Source organism: Prionailurus viverrinus, chromosome A2, assembly GCF_022837055.1.
Source record: "Prionailurus viverrinus isolate Anna chromosome A2, UM_Priviv_1.0, whole genome shotgun sequence".
NCBI classification, from domain to species: Eukaryota; Metazoa; Chordata; class Mammalia; order Carnivora; family Felidae; genus Prionailurus; species Prionailurus viverrinus.
The window spans coordinates 8,396,324-8,416,233 of record NC_062562.1 but is presented as its reverse complement, the minus strand read 5'-3'; the positions used below and the strand labels follow the sequence as shown (position 1 = coordinate 8,416,233).

The 19,910-nt window shown below is 56.4% G+C and overlaps 1 protein-coding gene across 1 annotated transcript in view; it reads left to right on the top strand.

The window, feature by feature from the left end:
- CACNA1A (calcium voltage-gated channel subunit alpha1 A) overlaps positions 1-19,910 on the top strand; it is a 273,407-nt gene that overhangs the window by 202,397 nt on the left and 51,100 nt on the right. Inside the window, 5 exon segments of the mRNA XM_047848785.1 lie at positions 4,794-5,257; positions 6,634-6,772; positions 8,445-8,574; positions 13,494-13,553; positions 14,232-14,338. Coding sequence (XP_047704741.1) covers positions 4,794-5,257; positions 6,634-6,772; positions 8,445-8,574; positions 13,494-13,553; positions 14,232-14,338 — 900 coding nt within the window.

Sequence of the window (19,910 nt, the reverse complement as noted above, 5' to 3'; positions counted from 1 at the left end):
GCTCCTTCCTTTCACAGATGGGGAAACTGAGGCCCAGAGAGGGGAAGGGATTTTCCCCAGGCACCACAAGCCAATAGCAGCAGTGGGATAAGAACCCAGCTTTCCCGAATCCCACAGATGGCCCCTGCTTCCCCTCCTCTCAGAAAGTGCCTCCCCATCCCCGCTGCCCCCCACCAAAGCACCCAATCTGCTACTCCCTTATTAATGGGCACGTCAGATGTCCTGGCCAGGAGAGGCATTACTCATTTGGCTTATGGAAAGGTTCTAATGCTCATGGGAGATAAAACTTCGTGAAGGTTCAGACACTTGTAGAGGAAAAAAAAAATCCAAGACGAGGCATTCACATGCTTTAACAAACAAACAAACAAAACAAAACAAACAAAAAAGAATGGCAAAGAGAAACCCTCATTCATTCACGAATATGATATACTAAAAAGACATTTCAGTTCTATACGGTGACAAGCCAGGGGACCTGCCTAAGGGGTCTGCCACCTGCATTTTTCCTTTTTGTCATTTCTTAGACCTTTTCCCAGACACACTCTGTGTTTTTCCTTCTCCAAAACATTGACAATGTACATAGAATTGTTTCCTTTCTGTTTCTTTCTGTCTCTCCCCCAATTACACCTCCTGTCTTCTTCGACGGCGTCCCCAGCTTTAAATGCCCCCCGCCCAGCTCATCCCGGTGAAAAGTGGATGGAAACACATTCTATTTCATTCATTCTACATCGTTTGGTAGCCTCTGTGCCCAGATCCCCCACGCTGGGGTGACCAAAGGGAAGGTAGCGCTTTCCCTGACTCCCGGTAAAACGCTGTGGGTCACAGACCTGGGCAGTTCCTCCTGCTGGACACGGCTGAGCAGGGAGGTCTTTTGCCCAGATCTGTGTCACCCCAGAATTGACATCTCGGTGCCATAGTTCCACCTGCTCCCTCCCATCACCATGAAACCCAGACCCCAGGAAGAGCACGGAGACATCCGGGACCGCTGAGCCCCACAGTCTGTCCTGCGTGGGGAGAAGAGGGGCACTCCATCCATTCACGCCCTGATCTTACAGCACCCCCATTCCATGCCCCCAGGCTGTCCACTGCAGCGTTTTCTTCACCAAGTGGTGCCGTAGCTTAAAATCTGTGGGACCAGAGGCGCCTGGGTGTCTCAGTCAGTTAAGCGTCTGACTCTTGATTTTGGCTTAGGTCATGATCCCAGGGTCGTGGGGTCGAGCCCCGAGTCAGGCTCTGCGCTGAATGTGGAGTTTTGGGGATTCTCTCTCCTCTCTCTCTCTCTCTCTGCCCCTCCCCCCTCTCAAAATAAATAAATAGACGTTTTTTTTTTTTTTAATCTGTAGAACCAGAGTCCAGCCCAGCCCTTTCCCAGCTGGGGGACACCTGCCAAATGCCTTTGCCTCTCCGGGCCTCAGTTTCCTCACCTGTAACATGGGCCTGATGCTAGTCCCACCTCCAGCAGAGGTGGTTGTGGGGATTAGAGCCTGGTGACCCAGGGAAGCAGGACCGTCCTCTGCTCCTGGGGGCCTGAGCACGCCCCGGGCAAGGTGGCCATCGCCCCTGGCGGAAGGATGCTGAAGTGATTAGCTGGCAGAGGCACGCGGTGCAGACGGGGTTATGCAACCGGCTGCCTATTCCGGGCAGATGATGCACGTCCCCAAGAGGGAGGGGGGAAGGGGCCTGACTTCAAAGTTTTCTGCCCCTTTTGAGTTCTCCTTGGAGATCGATGTGCGGTGGCCTTGCAGGCTGAGCTCGGAAGGAAGGCTTCACAGCAGACAGGGTCGACAGAGGGAGCCAAACAGGACAGAACGCCTGCAGCCCCTCCATCCAGACAAGGGGCTCCCGGCCCCGGGCGGGAGGCTGACGTCCCCACGAGGTTCACCGTGGTCTCAGCTGCTGTGTTCTTTAGTGTGACCTCTTCACACGGTGGCCGAGGGATCTAGGTTCTCTTTGAAATAGAAATTCACCCGAGCCTGCTTTGTGCTAGGGATATAGCTCTCTCTTGTTAGGAAAATCTGGACATATTTTTTGAGGGACCACCATTCGACCCACTGCCATCCGCCCTCTGACGCCCCCCCGCCCAAATGTGTGTCCATTTCACGGGCGGCATATGCTCACCTCCCCATCCCAGCATCCCCAGAAGTCTAAACCTGTCCGTCACCGCACCAGCTCGGAGATCCTAAGTCTCATCCTCTAAGTTGGGTGTGGGTGAGACTCTGGGTAAGATCCATTTGGGGGCCAAATCCCTGTCCCTCTGTGGATGGGAAACTGGAAGGACAGATTCCCTGCCTCCAGAATACAGTCGGGGGACAGACGTGGGGCAGACGTTCCTATTCCAAAAGAGGGGTGTTGGGAAGGATGAAGGGTCACTGGTCCCAAACAGGTTCTAAACCCAGCGGGTTTAAAACCCGGCCCTCGGCCCGGTAACACGTGTGTTCCTCATAGCGACTCACCACGCCCACCCGGTGACCGTTTAGAAACAGGCTGAGTGATTCGCCGATGGTTACACGGCACATCGGCTCTAGGATCCCCACCGTAGTCCCCAAGTTACAGGCAAGGTTCCGCTGCTATACTCGTAATTTTAAAACAAGGGACCCGGGGCTCAGAGAGGTTAATCAAACCCCAGAAGGTCACACAGCGAGCGAGTGGCTTTGCCGAGACTCAAACCCAGCTCACTCTGGCCCACTCTCGTGACTGAGAAGGGAGAAACCCGGCTGGGCCTGCCCTTCCGCCTCCTAAAAACACTGGACTTTTGCAAGGTAAGATGCAGAACTAAGACGAAGAAGGGTTAGGTGGATGGACGTTTCCAGATCGGGCCTGGGTTGTGGTGCCTGCGATTGCTCCTGATCTCCCAGCTGGTCGACGAACGGTGTGATGATCTAAGTGCTGTCTCTTGCTCGCTTCCGGTGTCCTGAGCAAGCGTGTGGTGGGGACAGCCTGAGAAAACCGTTTTCTATTACGACTCGGCTTCTCCAGGACTCCGTTTCCGCATCTGTATAATGGGAGGCATCGTGACCCCAGCCTCCTAAGATTGTTTGAGAAGTTAATGAGCTGACGGAGCCAGGGGCTGGCTCACGCCATTGGCCATGAGGGCGAGTGCCAAGGATGCCCCCGCATCCATCAGCGCTGGGCTAAGCCTTCGGGGAGATCTCAGACTGCTTAGAGAAGCGGGGTGTCAGGTAGGGGTTTAGCAGTATGGGCACCAGAGCCCTGTCGTCTGGGCTCCAAGCTGCCTCTGCCACCAACTGGCTGTGGCTGTGTGGCCTCGGGCCAAGGCCCTTCCTGTTTCCGAGCCTCGGTTTCCTCATCTGTCAAATGGGACTAACAATACTACCCACTTCCCACAGCGATTCTGAGAATCACAGGGGCTGCTTTGTGGAGTCTGGTACACGGGTGAGCTATTATGAGGAGCAGTGGAGGATACAGGAAGCAGAATTGGGGCAGCCTTTCAGGAGCCCCAGAGAGAGAAGTTCTGGATCGTAGAACCCTCTGGAGGGAGAAGTCATTGAGATTGTAAACAACAGATGTCCTGGGGTTTCCAGGAAACGGACTTCACCGGGGCCGGCACACAGGGACTGGGGAAGGATGAGGCCCCTCGTCCGAAGACCGAGGGTCCAGGGGGGCGTGTGAGAGTGAACAGAGCAGACTGGGGGGCCGGGTGCACTTGGCTCAGGCGGGCGGAGCTGGGGCCAGCCGAGGAGGCACCAGACAGGCCCTAGACCCCAGCTGCCTTCCCTGGGGCCACGGCTCCTGGGGTGGGGGGGGTGTCTGCCAAGCTAGGGGTGAGTGTGCAGATGAGGGGAGGCAGGGGTCGATGGGCGGTCTGGGCCTGTGGGATTTCCGGGCCGCAGTGTCCTCATCTGAGAAATGGGGGCATTGGTTGACCATTCGACGAGAAGCGGCCAAGCGTGTGCCGGGTGCCAGGCCCTGTTCTGACGCTGGATGCACAGCTGTGAACAAGAGAGACAAAAATAAACCACTTGCCTCGCAGAGCTGATGTCCCAGAGGGCACCGAGGTGGAAAATCAGCGGGGACCCTTCACATTTCTGTCTCCTCCCCCCGCCGTGCCCCCGAACGCTCAGGCTCTTTTCTTCTTGTGTCCATCTACGTAGTGTTAATTATTTGAGTAACTGAGGCACCAGTCTCCTCCCCACCGCGTCTCCCTCCCTCTCCACCTCCAGCCACACCAGCCTCCTGAAGCTCAACAAGCCTGTCCCCACTTCTGGACCCTTGCACCGGCTGGGTTCCCTCTGCCTGGGATGCCCTTTGCCCGTCACACCTGTATCCCCGTGAAAAATTACCCAGTTCACTCACCAGCTGTGTGGCCTTGGGCAACAGACTTAACCTCTCTGGGCTACAATGTTCTCATCTGTAAAACGGTGCCAGTCATTACGCCTCGCGGGGCTGAGGACACAAGGGTGGTTAGAGGTCAAGTGCTTAGAACGGCACCTGCGAGCTTGTGTGTTACCGAGGCGTTTGCTGTTATGACTTTTGTTATTTTTTATGTTGTTTACTTGCCTGTATTGAGTGCTCCCCCAAACTGGAATTTTGGGAGGGGACGTAAATACTGCAGGCATGTAAAGCCACGAGGCAATTGTACCCCTAGAGGGCTGGTGTCCCCGTGTCTCCTTTAGCCACTCCAGAAAACACCGTGCACCCCAGTCCTGCCCAGGAGCTAATGGGGGGCCTGTAGGCTGAATGCAGGCTCTGGCAGAAAGTTGGGGCGGGGTCCAGAACATGCGTTCTATTCCTCTAACTCCGTTTCGGGTCCTTTCTCGTTGGCCTGCCTTCTACAGAGAGAACCAGGGCTCTGGGGTCCCCGTGTCGGGCCCCAACCTGTCCACCACCCGGCCAATCCAGCAGGACTTGGGCCGCCAGGACCCGCCGCTGGCCGAGGACATTGACAACATGAGGAACAACAAGCTGGCCACCGCGGGGTCGGCCGGCGCCCACGACAGCCTCGGCCGCCCCGGCCTGCCCCAGAGCCCCTCCAGGACCGGAAACAGCACCGACCCCGGCCCCGTGCCAGCACCGCCCGCCATGGCCGCGAACCCCCAGAACGCCGCCGGGCGCCGGGCGCCCAACAACCCGGGGGACCCGTCCGACCCCGGCCCCCCCAAGACCCCCGAGAACAGCCTTATCGTCACCAACCCCAGCAGCACACAGACCAACTCAGCAAAGACTGCCAGGAAACCCGACCACACCACGGTGGACATCCCCCCGGCCTGCCCGCCCCCCCTCAACCACACCGTCGTCCAAGGTGAGACCCCCGCCCCCCTCGCCTCCACACATCACCGGGCGGGGCACCCGGGGTCCCCGGAGCGGCCGCCTCGGGCCCAGTCCCCGGAGGCTTGGCTGGGGGACCCTGGACAGTTGAGCCTACCTCTCTGCCCTCGGTTTCTTCCTCTCAGAATGGGCATAGACGTGGGTCCCGCCCCCACGGGACTGCCGGGAGGGTTAATATCTGTGCAACTCGGTAGGGTTTAGTGATATTGCCTGCACCCCAAATTCCCAGAGGGGAGCCAGGAAGCCACCATGGATCCTTCTGATGGAAATTGAGGGGGCCTCCCATGATTCCCTAGAGCAGCGCTGTCCAAAAGAAATGCGACACAGGCCACGTGTGCAGTTTGAAGCATTCCAGCATCCATATGGAAAGAAAGACGGGAGAGAAGGTGGGAGGAAGGAGTGATGTAAAAGAGAAAAAAGAAAAAGGTGAAATGAACTCTAATAACAAGTTGCGTTTAACCCAGAGTGTTATTTATTTGTCCAAAATGCCACCATTTCAACCTATGATCAGTATTTTTCACGTGATTAATTGTCTATTTTACGTTCTTATTCTGGTACTCTGTCTTAGAAATTCAGTGTGTTTTACACTTACAGCCTTTCGTGGTTCGGACTAGCCACTGTTGCACGGCTCAGGCCTAGACCCTTGAGAGACTGGCAGTTTTTGACCCCCAGACCCCCCACCATGTGAGACTGGGGTCAGAGGAGCACTGAGAACTTAGAAACGACCCACCGAGCTTGTTATTTCTGAACTAGATGTAACTAGATGGTTCCTCTTACTTGTCAGTTCTGTGTAGGCTCAGGGACACTCCGCCTGCCCACAGACTCCTAGCAAGGTTAGGCTGCAGAATCAACGCTCAGGAGGGTAGTGACGCTTCCCATCAAGAGAGAGGTGTTAATGGGGGGCAAACCCTGCAGTTTGACGAAGAGAGAGCTCAGTATTACCATCTGTAAAGTGGGGCTATTGGGGCTCATGTTACCTGCCTCCAAATGAAGTCCGGTGGGACGGGGGCAGGTTTGTGTTAATATCCTGTGAGGGTCCCACCAGACTCAAGGTTGTCTATCGAGTGGTCGAGTGCAGGGACCACGCTGGGACCAGGTTCAAATCCGTGTGACCTTAGGCAAGTCACTTCACCTCTCTGTGCCGCAGCTGCGTTGTCTGTAAAACGGAGCTTATCAAGTACAAACCTCGTAGGGTCACGTGAGGATTCAACGACATACCGTGGTGCCTGGCACATAGTAGGCACGTTATAAATGTCAGCCCGCTTATTGTCTGCCCTGGGGAGCGGACAGGAGCCCAGAGGCTTGTGGGAGACCACGGAGGGAGCCCTGTGTTGGTTCTTGTCCCCACAGTGAACAAAAACGCCAACCCAGACCCACTGCCAAAAAAGGAGGAAGAGAAGAAGGAAGAGGAGGAAGACGACCCTGGGGAAGACGGCCCCAAGCCCATGCCCCCCTACAGCTCTATGTTTATCCTCTCTACAACCAACCCGTGAGTATGGCCTGTGGCCAGGGCAGGGGCCCGGGGCTCCCACTGGGGCACTCGAAGTCAAGCCAGAGGGCAGGCCCAGATGCAGGGTAATGGGGAGAGTTGCTTCCCAGATCACGATTAGTCCCATAGGGGGTGTTTGAGCAGATGAGAAACGGATGCTCTCTTCCTAAGTCCTGTAAGAGAGAAATTTCTCATAAAGTACTGATTTGGGGGGGGGGGGGAGAGGGGGGGAGACCCCTTCCTGCCATCAGCTAGAAATCCTTGTCCTAAATATTCAACTCTACACGGTCTGTAATGTGAGAGGCACCCCTAAGACATGGCTGCCTTGTGCAGTGCGCAACCTGTACCGTCATACCTGGCGGCCCTGGTCCCTGAGCTCTGGCTCCTAACCTGTGCTCCACAAGGATTTGGATTCTAGGCAGATGGTCTCTGAGTTCCATAGCCCTTTGTCTTGGGCATCCTTGAGGAGGAAAGATTATTTAGGGGAGAGACTTATCACATGCGTGTCACGGTTGTTGATGGAGGGTTGCGTTTTTCCGAAGGCTATTCCTTGACACCCTGGTCCCTCAAAGTGCCTCCTGACCAAGAAAACTCACGTCACATAAATTGGGCGGTAACTGCTTTCTGTAACCTGCCTCTTGAGACTCTTGAGTCTCACTCTGCGTGCTTCCTTTTTTATTTGGTTGAAACTATCTATTTTGTTAGGGAAACACTTATGTGGCACTTAGTGCCAGGCACGGTTGTGAGTGCTTTACAAACTGGGGAAAAAAAAAAATTCTCATAATAACCCTATGGGATTGGTACTATGTGTATGCCCATTTAACAGATGAAGAAACTGAGGCCCAGAGAGGTGAAGTCACCTGCCCGAGTTCATACAGCAAGCAAGTGGGAGAGCCCAAACAGACTGACACCAGCATCCCTGTTCTTAACCACTCAGCCCTGCTGCCCTTCACACAACTTTGTGACATATTTATTAATATTATTAGCTCCACTTAAGAGGTTAAGTACTTAAGTGTTATCCTAGGACCCCATCAAAGGCTCTGATAAGGCCCGCGATTAATCATTTCAGTAACTGCTTTTTCTGGAGCCCTTACTATGTGCCAGGCATGTATTAACTCTTCGGAGCCTCACATTCTTGTAAGGTAGGCACCATTATTACGGCCATTTCATAGATAGGGCACTGAGGCACAGGGGATAAGTAACTTGCCTAAGGTCACTCAATTAATTAAAAGAAAGAAAGAAAGAAAGAAAGAAAGAAAGAAAGAAAGAAAGAAAGAAAGAAATCTGTTTAACCCAGAATTTCCCAATTTTCTTTGACCATAGGGTATTTTATGCATAAAAAAACCCTTTCGTCTCCTGCAGAATCAAGAACAGTATTTCTTCAACTCGTCCCGGGAATCAGGATTTTCCCAGAGGGTTGTTTGGAAGTGAAAGGAACCTATCCACAGGGCCTGTGACTATCTTCCCTGGCCGAGGGCGCCCCCGCCACCTTCTTGGGGCTCCATGAACCCCCGAGAGGGCCCCCAGGGGGAAGATCTTGACACTGGGTGGGGTATAGAACCTTGGGAGTCAGAGAGCTCAGGTGGTGGCAGGTGACAGAAGGAGATTACAGGAGGAAAGGGCTTGGGAGCCCAGTCTGAGTGGACCCCCGCACACCCACCTGTCCCCACAGCCTTCGCCGCCTGTGCCACTACATCCTGAACCTGCGCTACTTTGAGATGTGCATCCTCATGGTCATTGCCATGAGCAGCATCGCCCTGGCGGCTGAGGATCCCGTGCAGCCCAACGCACCGCGAAACAACGTGAGTCCCCCTCCGCGGGCGCCCTCCTGGCCGGGCCGCTCTGCTAGGGGCCACCTTCCCCTGCGTCCTCAACGCTGCCAGCCAGGCTGGAAGGAATGTCAGGGGTACCCCTGGGCACAGCCCTGGGCTCACCACGGCTTCCGGTGGGGCGGGGAAGCCCTGATTGGTCGCGTAAGCTCTTGGGGCCGGGACGTCCCTCGAGGGAGTTGTGACTGTGCACCTGGTGGGGGAAAGGCGGCCGAGGGCAGGAGGGGCCGGAAGTTGCTGAAATCCCGGGCAGGGGGAGCGAGGCTGGCGTTAGGTGGGGGTGCGCACCCTCTGCCTGGAACGTAGGGAGTACCCAGGCAGGGGTGCTCCACAGGTATCCCCTCGGCCGCCGGGCCTCACCCAACAGACTTCTTGGCTTTGATCTTGGCTTTGACACGAGCTTTGAAAGAGAAAGGACGCTGCTTTTTTTTAATTCTTGTTTATTTTTAGGGGGAGAGAGAGAGAGCCAGTGGGGGAGGGACAGGGGGAGAGGGAGACACAGACCTCGAAGCCGGCTCCGGGCTCTGAGCCATCAGCACAGAGCCTGACGAGGGGCTGGAACCCAGGAACCGTGAGATCATGACCTGGGCCGGAGTCGGACGCTTAGCCGACTGAGCCGCCCAGGAACCGTGAAAGAAAGAACTCTTTTGACACAGAAACACTTTCAGCTGTTTGGAGAGCTACAAGGCTCTCCTTTTAGGGGCGCAGGGTCTGCCATCGGTTCCTGATAACTGAGTGGTGGTTGTGTTCAGAGCACAAGCCCTGGCACTTGGCATGTAAGCTCTCCCAGGTATCCCCATTGGACAGATGGTGAAACTGAGGCTCGGGCAGGTTCAGTGACCTGGCCGAGATCACACGGCGGAATCCCAGTGCTGCCTCCCCTGTCGCTCCTTCTGCTTCCCTCAACTGTGTCCGTTTTTTGAGCACCTACTGTACGCATGGCTCCCCTTACGTCCTGCCCAGCAAGAATGGGCGCGTGCCTGTGGTTGAGAGGGGAAAGTGAGGCACTGAGAAGCGAGGGCCTGGCAGATTCCACACCGGTGGCAGAACCTCCTTCCCCAGCTCCTTCCTGCCCCCCCCCCATCGCTGCCCCCCTGCCCGGAGCCAGGGGCACATTTTCCGCTGGGAGCCAGGCCCTGCCGCCCTCCCTAAGTAGGTTAGGAGCCTGGTGAGGCTGGCGAGCCCCATAAATCAAGCCTGCCCGACAGCAGCTTACCTTGCACTTTCCCTTCCTTTGCAGGCCTGGCAGGGCCCCTGGGGACCCGAGGGGGGAGCTGGCAGGAAATAATTAGAACACGGCTCCCGGAAGAAACGGGCACCAGGGCAGGGCTGAGGCTGCGCTCTGTTCTCTACGGCCAGCTCTCCCCACCCCCGGGGACTGCAGGGAGCCAGGCCCGGGAGGGGGTGTCCCAGGAGCCGTCAGCAACCCCCCTGCAGACTCTAGGAGGTCAGAGAAGGCTCTGTCACTGGCGGGGGTACCACTGCGGTTCCTGGACCTGAGGGAGCCCGGCGGGGCTCGGACCAGCCCCATGGGGCATCTGCAAAGCCTTATCCCGGCCCCTGCCTGCTGCATCTTGCAATTGAAACTTCTCTCCTCGAAGCCCTCCCCTCTTCAAGGGCACTGTGGCCCCACACGGCCAGCTGATGCCCGGGGACCCCCTCCCCCCACGGGGCAGGAAGTGAAGCAAAACCACCCCCCACACCGGGCACATCTCCTCAGTGCCCCCTTTCCCTCCCTCTGAAGTCAGGGTTCACATCCCGGGACGTCTGGAGACACATTTGGGTTGTCACGACTTGGGGTGGGCAGACGGGGCGCTACTGGCGTCCAGAGGGGTGCTCGGCCCCCTCAGGAGCACAGGGCAGCCCCCGCGAGGGGAATGCGCCAGCCCCAAGGGTCCACGCTGGATAACCCAACCCTAGCGGTAACCAGAATGGACCTCCCTTCTGGAATGAGCTTAGCTACTCTAATTTTCCCACCGGCTTGGGCACCCTTAGGCGCCAGAGGTGGGTGTTGTTGCTCATTTCTGACACGAAAACAGATGGAATAATTCTGTGCCTCTCTTCTGTCACCCAACCTCGTGCCCCCTCCACCCCCCCGCTCCCCAGGCTTGGAGGAGACTTGGGGCCTGGAGACTCCTTTGGCCGACCTGGTGGGTATGACACAGAGGCTCTCTGGGACTTTGATCTGCATTTCCCTGGGATAAATGAGCCCGAGCACCTGCTTGGAGTAAACTGAGCCACAGGAAATTGTCATTTGCATAGGGCAAAGGATCAGCACATCCGAGAGAGTCAAACCTGATTTATTGGTCTCTCGGTTTCCTTGATTTCCTCTTGTCCGACTTAATTCGGTTCTCCAGAATTTTTTTTTTTAATTTTTTTTTTTCCAACATTTATTTATTTTTGGGACAGAGAGAGACCGAGCATGAACGGGGGAGGGGCAGAGAGAGAGAGGGAGACACAGAATCGGAAACAGGCTCCAGGCTCTGAGCCATCAGCCCAGAACCCGACGCGGGGCTCGAACCCACGGACCGTGAGATTGTGACCTGGCTGAAGTCGGACGCTTAACCGACTGCGCCACCCAGGCGCCCCTCCAGAATTTTTTTTTTTATCAGATTTTATTTTTGAGTAATCTCCACACACAGCGTGGGAGCTCGAACTCACAGCCCCTCAGTTCTCCAGAAGTTGATTCCCCTGACCACCTGGCCTGCCCCTCCCCCACTCCCCTCATTCCTTTTTTCTTCTCTGCTTTTCTTTTCTTGTTTTAATTTTTTTAATGTTTATTTATTTAAAAAAAAATTTTTTTAACGTTTATTTATTTTTGAGACAGAGAGAGACAGAGCATGAACAGGGGAGGGTCAGAGAGAGGGAGACACAGAATCTGAAACAGGCTCCGGGCTCTGAGCGGTCAGCACAGGGGCCCGACGCGGGGCTCGAACTCACAGAGTGCGAGATCGTGACCTGAGCCAAAGTCGGCCACTCAACCGACTGAGCCACCCAGGCGCCTCTAATGTTTATTTATTTTTGAAGGAGAGAGAGACAGGACACGAGTGGGGGAGGGACAGAGAGAGAAAGAGACACAGGCTCCGAAGCAGGCTCCGGGCTCCGAGCTGTCAGCACAGAGCCTGATGTGGGGCTCGAACTCGCGAACCGTGAGATCATGACCTGAGCCGAAGTCGGACGCTTAACTGACTGAGCCACCCAGGCGCCCCCTCTCTGCTTTCCATTCATTGCTTTATGTAGCAATTAATGAGCAAATAGTATGTGCCACGCACAGAGCTAAAGGTCAAGGATTGACAGGGTAGGAGATGGTCCCTGCCTTCCCAGAGCTCACAGAGCGCCAGGCCTCTGGCCCTGCTGAGCCCTCCGCCCGGTGCACCTGAACTGCTCTCTCTGCACCCAGATCCTTCCAGCCCCTTGCACCTGCCACCCCCCACCCCCCCCACACTCAGGGAGCCAGCCATCCTGGCCACTCTGGGCCCTGATGGCCCTTCAAGCCCCACGCGTAACGGGAACGTGAGGTGTGACCACACAGATCCCCAGGACCCTTCCAGCTGCCCATGCATTCATTCCGCAAACATTTCTTGAGTGCCAACTGTATGCTTGAGCCTGTGTGATGAGCTGGAGACACTACAGGCATAGCCAAACGTCCCTGGCCGCGTGGGGCTGACCTCAGGTCAGGAACATGGACGATGAGGTTACTGATGACTATAACAAATTACAACAAATCGTTCGCAGGGGTGGGTGGTTGGTCTGGTGAGGAAAATTGCGAGCGCCAGGAAGTAGGACTTTAAACAGGCAGTAGGGGAAGGCTTCGCCGAGCAAGTGAGAGTTGAGCCAAGCCATAAAGAGGGAATCGGGCAGGACATGGGGAAGAGCATTCCAGGCAGAGGTAACCAACCACCTGTACAAAGGCCCTGCGGTGAAGACGCCCAGAGTGACAGGTGTAGAGTGAACAAGGGACGGTGAGTGGAGGTGAAGGCATAGAGGTGACCAGGCAGATCGTTCAGGGCCTCGGGGGCCACCGGGAGGACTTTGGCTCTTAACCTCAAGTGAGATCAGAGCCGTAGAGGATTCTAGGGCAGAGAAGGACCCTAACCGGAGTGCGGTGCTCACGGGCGCCCTCTGGTGGTGGTGCTCAGTAAATATCAGCCCTTCCAACGGGCACTTGCTGTGTCCCCATAACCACATCCTCCTGCCAAGGCCACACCAGAGCCGGGCTATGGCATGGCCTGGAGAGGGGCCAGGCTGCAGGCCGTCGCTCAGCCAGGTGGAGACCACCCAGCCCTGGCCCCGCACGAGGGAGTGGGGGCAGGGAGGGGTGCGGGGAGAATCCCCCCACCATGGTGAAGATGTGGCCGCAGATCTGCTGGGGGAGACCACGGTGGTGAGTTTGATCCCCGCCCCCCCAGTGTCTGGCTTAGAAGGCCGGTCACGTTTAGGACTTCTCACCTAGGAGACCCAGCAGGTCAAGGGCGTGGGGAGGTCAGACCGGTCGCCAGAAGGGTTACAGTCCTCCCTGAACGTCCCTAAGATCACCTTTCCTTTATATTGAGCTTTGGCCAAATTAAAAAAAAAAAAAAAAAAAAAAGGCGCCCTTCCCTTGGGTAAGCAAACCACCCTGAGTGGTTTTGTTAGGACTTTTCTGCCATCTGCTGGACAGTTTCATACACAACGTACTAATCTGCACTATGAGACGGGGTGGGAGGGGCCGTTGTACAGTGCCCACCCTGCCCAACTGTATGTGGCAGCCGTGTTTCCCCCTCTGCTTGGAGAGTCTGTTCCTTGGGGACTTTGCTGGAGGCCACACACTCCAGTGGGCCTTTCCTAGGTTCCTGGGGACTCTGCTGGAGCAAGCCAGTGATCTGCTGCCCCTTTGCTTTGATCCCCTACAGGTGCTACGGTATTTTGACTACGTTTTTACAGGCGTCTTTACCTTTGAGATGGTGATCAAGGTGAGTGCTGAGAGAGCCAAGATCCAAGGGAAACTTCACTCTCAAGAATGCCACCCTGGCGCAGGTGGCTTCCCCGGGGGGACTAGAAACGCCTGGTGTGTTGGAGCAGCGGTGAGAAGTGGAAGGAGTGAGAACCCAGGGCGGAGAGATGAGAGCAGGGAGGTGACAGGGACAGATCCGGCGGGGCCTTGTGGGCCACGGGGAGACCTTTGGCTTTTACCCCAAGTGAGGTGGGAGCCATGGAGGGCTCTGGGCAGAGGAGGAACTTGACTGGACTCCTGCCCATGCCAGGGGCACCCTCTGGCCTCGCTGGGGAGGATGCGCTTGAGGGAGGGGCGGGGCGGGTGGGAGCTGAGAGAGCTAGGAGCAGGCGATTGTACTGGGCCGGGCAGGGGGTGGTGGGGGGCAGGCCAGGGTGGTGGAGAAGGTGGGCAGGTTCTTGGCAGGCTTCCTGGTGAATCCCACGTGGGGGAACAAGACAAAGAGGAGTGACGGGGGGCATCGGGGCTTGGACCTAAGAACCAGCAGGCTAGAACTGCCCTTGGTGAGACGGGGAGGTCCACCGGGCTCCCCTCCGCGTGTCCCCTCCTGGTGCCCTTCCCCCCAGAGACTGGAAGGGTGGGGACTGCTCCCCCAAGTGGGACGAGGGACCCGAGCACCGTCTCTTCTCACCCCTAGATGATCGACCTGGGGCTCGTCCTGCACCAGGGTGCCTACTTCCGCGACCTCTGGAACATTCTCGACTTCATAGTGGTCAGTGGGGCCCTGGTGGCCTTTGCCTTCACGTAAGTCTCCTCCTGAGGTTTCCACTTGCCTCTCTGCGCCCCGCCCCCGGCTGGGGGCTGCCCGTTGGACCAGGGAACGTGTTCTCAGGGCGTAGAGACGGGAGAGTGGGCTCTGGGAGGTGGGGGGCGGGGGGGGGGACATCCGCATGCTACGCCAGGAAGAGCTTCGACTGGCTTTTGCATGACGTCCCCTGTGGAGGAAGGAAGAGAAGGGACCCCACCTTCTGCCTCCTCGCGCAGCCACGTCACTGGCCCCTCGCTCTGCTGCTTTCGGTAGAATAGCCCCGCCGGGACATTTCATCTTCCCTCTGCTCTACAAGCTCCACCCCAACCGCTGTCTCTTTGAGACCCCCTCAAAAGAAAATCAGGAAACGAATGTGCATGAGAATTCGGACCCCCCCCCCCACCCTGTGTCTGCAGGCTCAGTAGCTGTGGACCTGGTGACTCCCCTTGTGTGTCCTTCACGTGTCCCGGCAGGTCCTAAGACTCTCTGCCCTCTGAAAGGCCATGCATCGTTGTGCAACTCCGAGATGGCCCCTGGGTCGTGGGTAGCCATCCCAGAATGGCACCCAAGGGCCGGGCAGCCATTCTCTCCAAGATGGCACCCAAATTGTGGGGACCCATTCCAAGATGGCTCCTGAGCTCTGGGAAGCATTTCAAGGTGGTACCCAAGGGCTGAGCACCCGCGAGGTCTTAGGGCCCCGAGAGCGAACTCGGCAGTGCGTTCCTTAAGTTCTAGACATTTGGCGCAGGTTGAGGAGACCTAGCCGGCCCTTCACCCCCAAGTCTTCTTGGCGGACCATGTGTGTGCCCACCGCAGTGGGTCAGTCCCAGAAAGGAAAGTCTCAGAGGGGTTCCCACCCGCCTCACCCCCACAGTGAGAAATCAGAGGCTTCCCTCGTGCCTCTGCTCCCTCGCGTCCTTCTCTCGGGGTTCTTGAATGGCCCCCCAACCCAATAGTGAAGACTCCGTTTGTCAGGAGGCCAGAGCGGTGGCTCCTTTCCAATTTAAGGACCAAAGCGGGCCCCGCTCGGATTCTCCCCTGGGGACACAATACGGTCAAGTTGTGTCAGAACAGCAAGAAAGTTCCAGGGTTCCGGACGGCTCCAAGCCTCTGGAGCCCTACGACGAGGGTCCCGGGGCTGATTGTATTTCTGACTCTGGCCAGACTTCCCACCCCCTTTCCCCTTTTCCTTCCACTCTCTTTTCCTCTTTCTAGGTTTGCTCGTCTTCCACCTCGTCTCCTTTCTCTCTCCTTCTTCCTCACTCCCTCCGCCTCCCCCCCCCTCCCTTTTTTAAATGATTATTTCAGTATTAGAGCAGTCGAGATTTTGTAAAAATCCAAAGTGTGGCTACGTTATTAAAACAGTCGACACTTTTAAAAAATGAAATAAGTAAAATGCACAGCGAATGAGGGGAGAAAGATGGCCACAAATAAGACAGGGAATCGATGGCCTTCATATGTAAAAAGCAGTTGCAAATCACTAAGAAACCTGAAACTCAGTAGATACGTGGGCAAGGGAAGGGATATGAACAGAAATTTTGCAGAATGCTGACAGCTAGTAAAAATGAAGAAAATTTCGCCTCCTTGGAATTTGGAGAAATATAAAATACAAACAATACAATTTTTTTCCTATCAAGATAGCACCAGTTTTCTTCAAAAAAAAAGATTTTTAGGGGCGCCTGGGTGGCTCAGTCGGTTAAGCGTCCGACTTCAGCTCAGGTCATGATCTCGCGGTCCGTGAGTTCGAGCCCCGCGTCGGGCTCTGTGCTGACGGCTCAGAGCCTGGAGCCTGCTTCGGATTCTGTGTCCCCCCCCCCCCCCCCCCCCCGTCTCTCTGGCCCTCCCGCACTCGTGCTCTGTCTCACTCTCTCAAAAATAAATGTTAAAAAAAAATGTTTTTTAAAGATCTTTGAAGTATATATGAGAACGTAACGAAATACAGTCATCCCTCCCTGTGTCAGCTATTTGAGCGATTCCTCCAAGGTGGCTGGAGGGCCCCACACTAGGTCCAGGGAAAATTTCAACTCAGAAGAGCCAAAACGTCTTACCTCCCTCAGGCTAGAATGAATCTGTCCCCCCCCCCCCCCCCCCCACTGCCGAGATAACCTACCTGTGTCTCCACCCCTGTCTGTCTCTGTTTTCTGTCTCGGATCCCCTGCCCTGCCCTGCTTCTGTGTCTTTCTTCCCCTTTCCCCTTTTTCCTCTTCCTTCTGACTTGCCTCCCTGGCTCTTTCCCCTTCCGTTTCTCTCCCTCCCTCCCTCCCTCCCTCTTTCTGTGCGCCTCTCTCCTCCCCCCCCCCCCCCCCCGCCGATTTTCTCTTCTCTGTTTATCACTTTCTGTGTCTCTCTGTTTCTCTTTGCCCACCCAGCCCATTCAGCGTGTGTGATGTGTCTCCTCTGTCCTTCTGTCTCGTTCATATTCTCTCTCTCCCTCCCTGTCCCTCTGTCTCTCCCTCTCCCTCTCTCTCCCCCTCCCCGGGCCCTGGCCCTTATCTTCCGGTCACGTGGGCCTGACCATCCATGTAACCTGGGCTGTGTGGCCTGGAGAAGGCGGACCCTTTGGCATACGCTCGGGCATCAGGAGACCCGATCCCCACTATACTCGGAGCAGCAGTGGTCTTTGTGACAAGGGAGGGCAAGTTTGGGCGGGCACCTCTTCCATACTTCCTCGAGCCCTCCAGGATGAGGTCTTTCCAACAGTCCCCAAGTCTCCTAGGGCTCAGGAGGTGACGGGGACAGGGACAGGGGTGAGCACCTGTCGGCCACATCCCCCTGCCCGCACACACAACCACCGCTTGGCCAGCTGTGCCCTGGGTGGTGAATTTTGCCCTCCGCGGCCACCACTGGGTGTAGCACAGAAAAAGTGGCGACTGACGCGTCAGCTCACCCTTGACCTTGGTGCTTTCCTCCCAGACCTCTGTCCGCAGCAAATGCTTCAGTGCTGAAGGAGCCTCCCCCTCCCTCCCCCCCCCCATTCCCCCACCCCACCTCCACCCCCCAGTTTGGCCTCACAGTCTGGGGAAGGGGTAGCCTCCGAAAAACCGGGGGCTTTCAACCATAGGACAGACTTTGGCCATAAAGAGCTGGTAATTCACAATATGCTGTTTCTAGGATCCCCGAAGCTACAATCAGTCTCTGCAGTCTGCAAAATCAAAATTATTTTTTCCACCAAAAATCAATCCGCAGAGTGGATTCTTTGTGTTGCAAAAGAATCTGCTGGAGGGAGCTGATTTTCGTTTTGAATTTTCATTTTAAATATGAAGTTATCCAAGGGCATTCGCAACGAGCCTCCAACTCACAGAAATCTGGCAGAGCACGTTTGTAGCGAATCTTTTCAGCTGCTTCTGCGAAGTTGCTTCAGGCACAAAGCCAGCCAGCCCGTGACCTTGAAAAATCCCTGTTTTGAATGTTTGGCTTCTTGTTTTGGGTTTTGGTGGGTTTTTTTTTTTAATCCCTGTGCAGGGAAAAGGTCCAGACTGGGATTTAAGGGCATCCTATGCGCCTCGATGGGCTCGCAGATCTCACAGCAGCTGGGGGATGTGAGATTTTGCCAGTGGGATCCTGACAAGGGCCGGCAACTCTTGCGGGGTTTTGGAAGAGCTGACCGTCACAGGAGCACCTGTCTGTGGTGGCCATGGGGCGGGGAGAGGCGGACCCTCGGGCCCCTGCCACACCCTCCCTACCTTGCCGCAGACACTCCCATCGGGTGCCGCCATCTCTCTTTCAAGGCAGGGCTGCAGGCCTGGGGCAACCGGCCAAGCACCTTGATCAAGCCGCTCCTGCATGCCCGGGGTTAATCCGCCAAAAAGCCAGACAAGGAGCCCCCAGGCTGCTGCTTTCCTCCCCGGAAACGTTTCAGAATCCTCCTCCTGGCTGCAGGGTTCTGGCCTCTTGCCTGAGAAAGTCCCTGTAAGGACTTTGCTTATGGCCTTCCCTTGTTACTACATGGATGTCAACGTTGGCAGACGTGGGGGTCTTAGCCTGAGTGCCCAACCCCAGAGTCTTCTGCTTCCCTTTCTCCCTGGTCCTGTACCTCAGTTTATCTGCCCTGTGCCATTTTCTCGTAGACAAGGCTGAGAACCCCAAACAGATGTTAGAGTAGTCTCGTTGCTTTAGAAAGAGGTTCCTGGAAGCCTGTCCGGTTTGTGTCCAGTGTGCAGGTCCCTTAGCCTGCTCCGTGCCTCGGTTTCCCCATACAATAGGAAACCCCTCACCACCGCCTCCTGTGGGAAGCTGTCTTGTGATCCCCATTCTGTAGATGAGGAAATTGAGGCCCAGAGGGCGTGTGAAGGGAAGCGAGTCTGGCACGATGGCTGCCGTGGGCCTCGGCTGTCAGACTCAGGGCTGCTGCCCCGCGTCCCAGCCCTGAACCTGGAAGCTTCCACCAGTGAGCCGGATGGCACTTGACGGCCTAGCCAGCCTGGGTTCCTCGAGAGTCGGGGGAAGGGGACACGAGCCTGCTCGGAATCTTGCTGTTCTGGCCTTTTGGGGTGGAGGCAAGGATTCTGCCTCAGCGCTGTGATTGTGGCCCCGTCTCGGATGTGGGGAACGATCCCTGTGGTCCTCCAAGGGATGTGTCGAAGCTCTGCTGATGGTCTCCACCCCTCCTGCATCTCACCCAGATCTGTGTGTGTGTGTGTGTGTGTGTGTGTGTGTGTGTGTGTGTGTGCGTCCTGCTCCTTCTGCGGACTGCGTGCCGTGTCCACGTGACCGCCATTAACACAGCATCTCATGAGCCATCACACATGATATCATGCTCTGTGCCCATGCATCGGGCGGCCACCTGACACTTCTCAGCAGCTGGCGGATCACGATCCTGCCCTCACTGCCAGGAGTCCATCTGGCGCCGCCCCCTCCTCCCTCAGGGCAGGCCGGCACAGCTGGCAGGGCGCCTTGATCAAGCCACTCCTGCAGGCTCAGGAGCCAAACTGCCGGGAAGCCAAAGGAGGAGCCCTCAGGCTGCCACCTTTCTTACCCTACCCTCAAAACAGCCCCTGCACCGAAGGCATTATTTTCCTTGTGTGCACTAAAACGGAGAGAAGATATGAGCCCGAGATACACGAACCGGGGGCTTGAATCTCGCTGGGTGACCTTGGGCAGGTCGCTCCCCCGCTCTGGGCCTCAGCTTCCTCATCTGGAAAACAGACATAACGGTGCCACCTTCCCACAGGCACGGGGACCTTCAGAAGACTCCCATGTTAGGCAGCGGGTTAGGCAGGAGTCACTGTCCTTGAAAGATCTGTCAGCCGTCCACGAAGGAGAAGCGACACGAGTCCATGTGCGCAGCGATTCCTAGATACGCTGAGCTTTGAGAACCCCTGAGATAGAATAAAAAGGGGGGGCGGGGAGGAAAAACCCCATCGGGAATATTCGTAGGCATTTAAGCCGTTCTGTTGTTAGAAACACCACCAACTTCGAGAGGGGCGGCGGGAGGGGGATCCTGGACAGTGCTCGCCCAGCGGCAAGGCTTCCATCCGCTGACGCAGTCGGGTCTCTCGGCCTCGACCTCCCGCCATGGTCGGAGGGTCCTACCGAGGCCAAGCCTGAGGCCAAAGAGGAGTTGTGCGA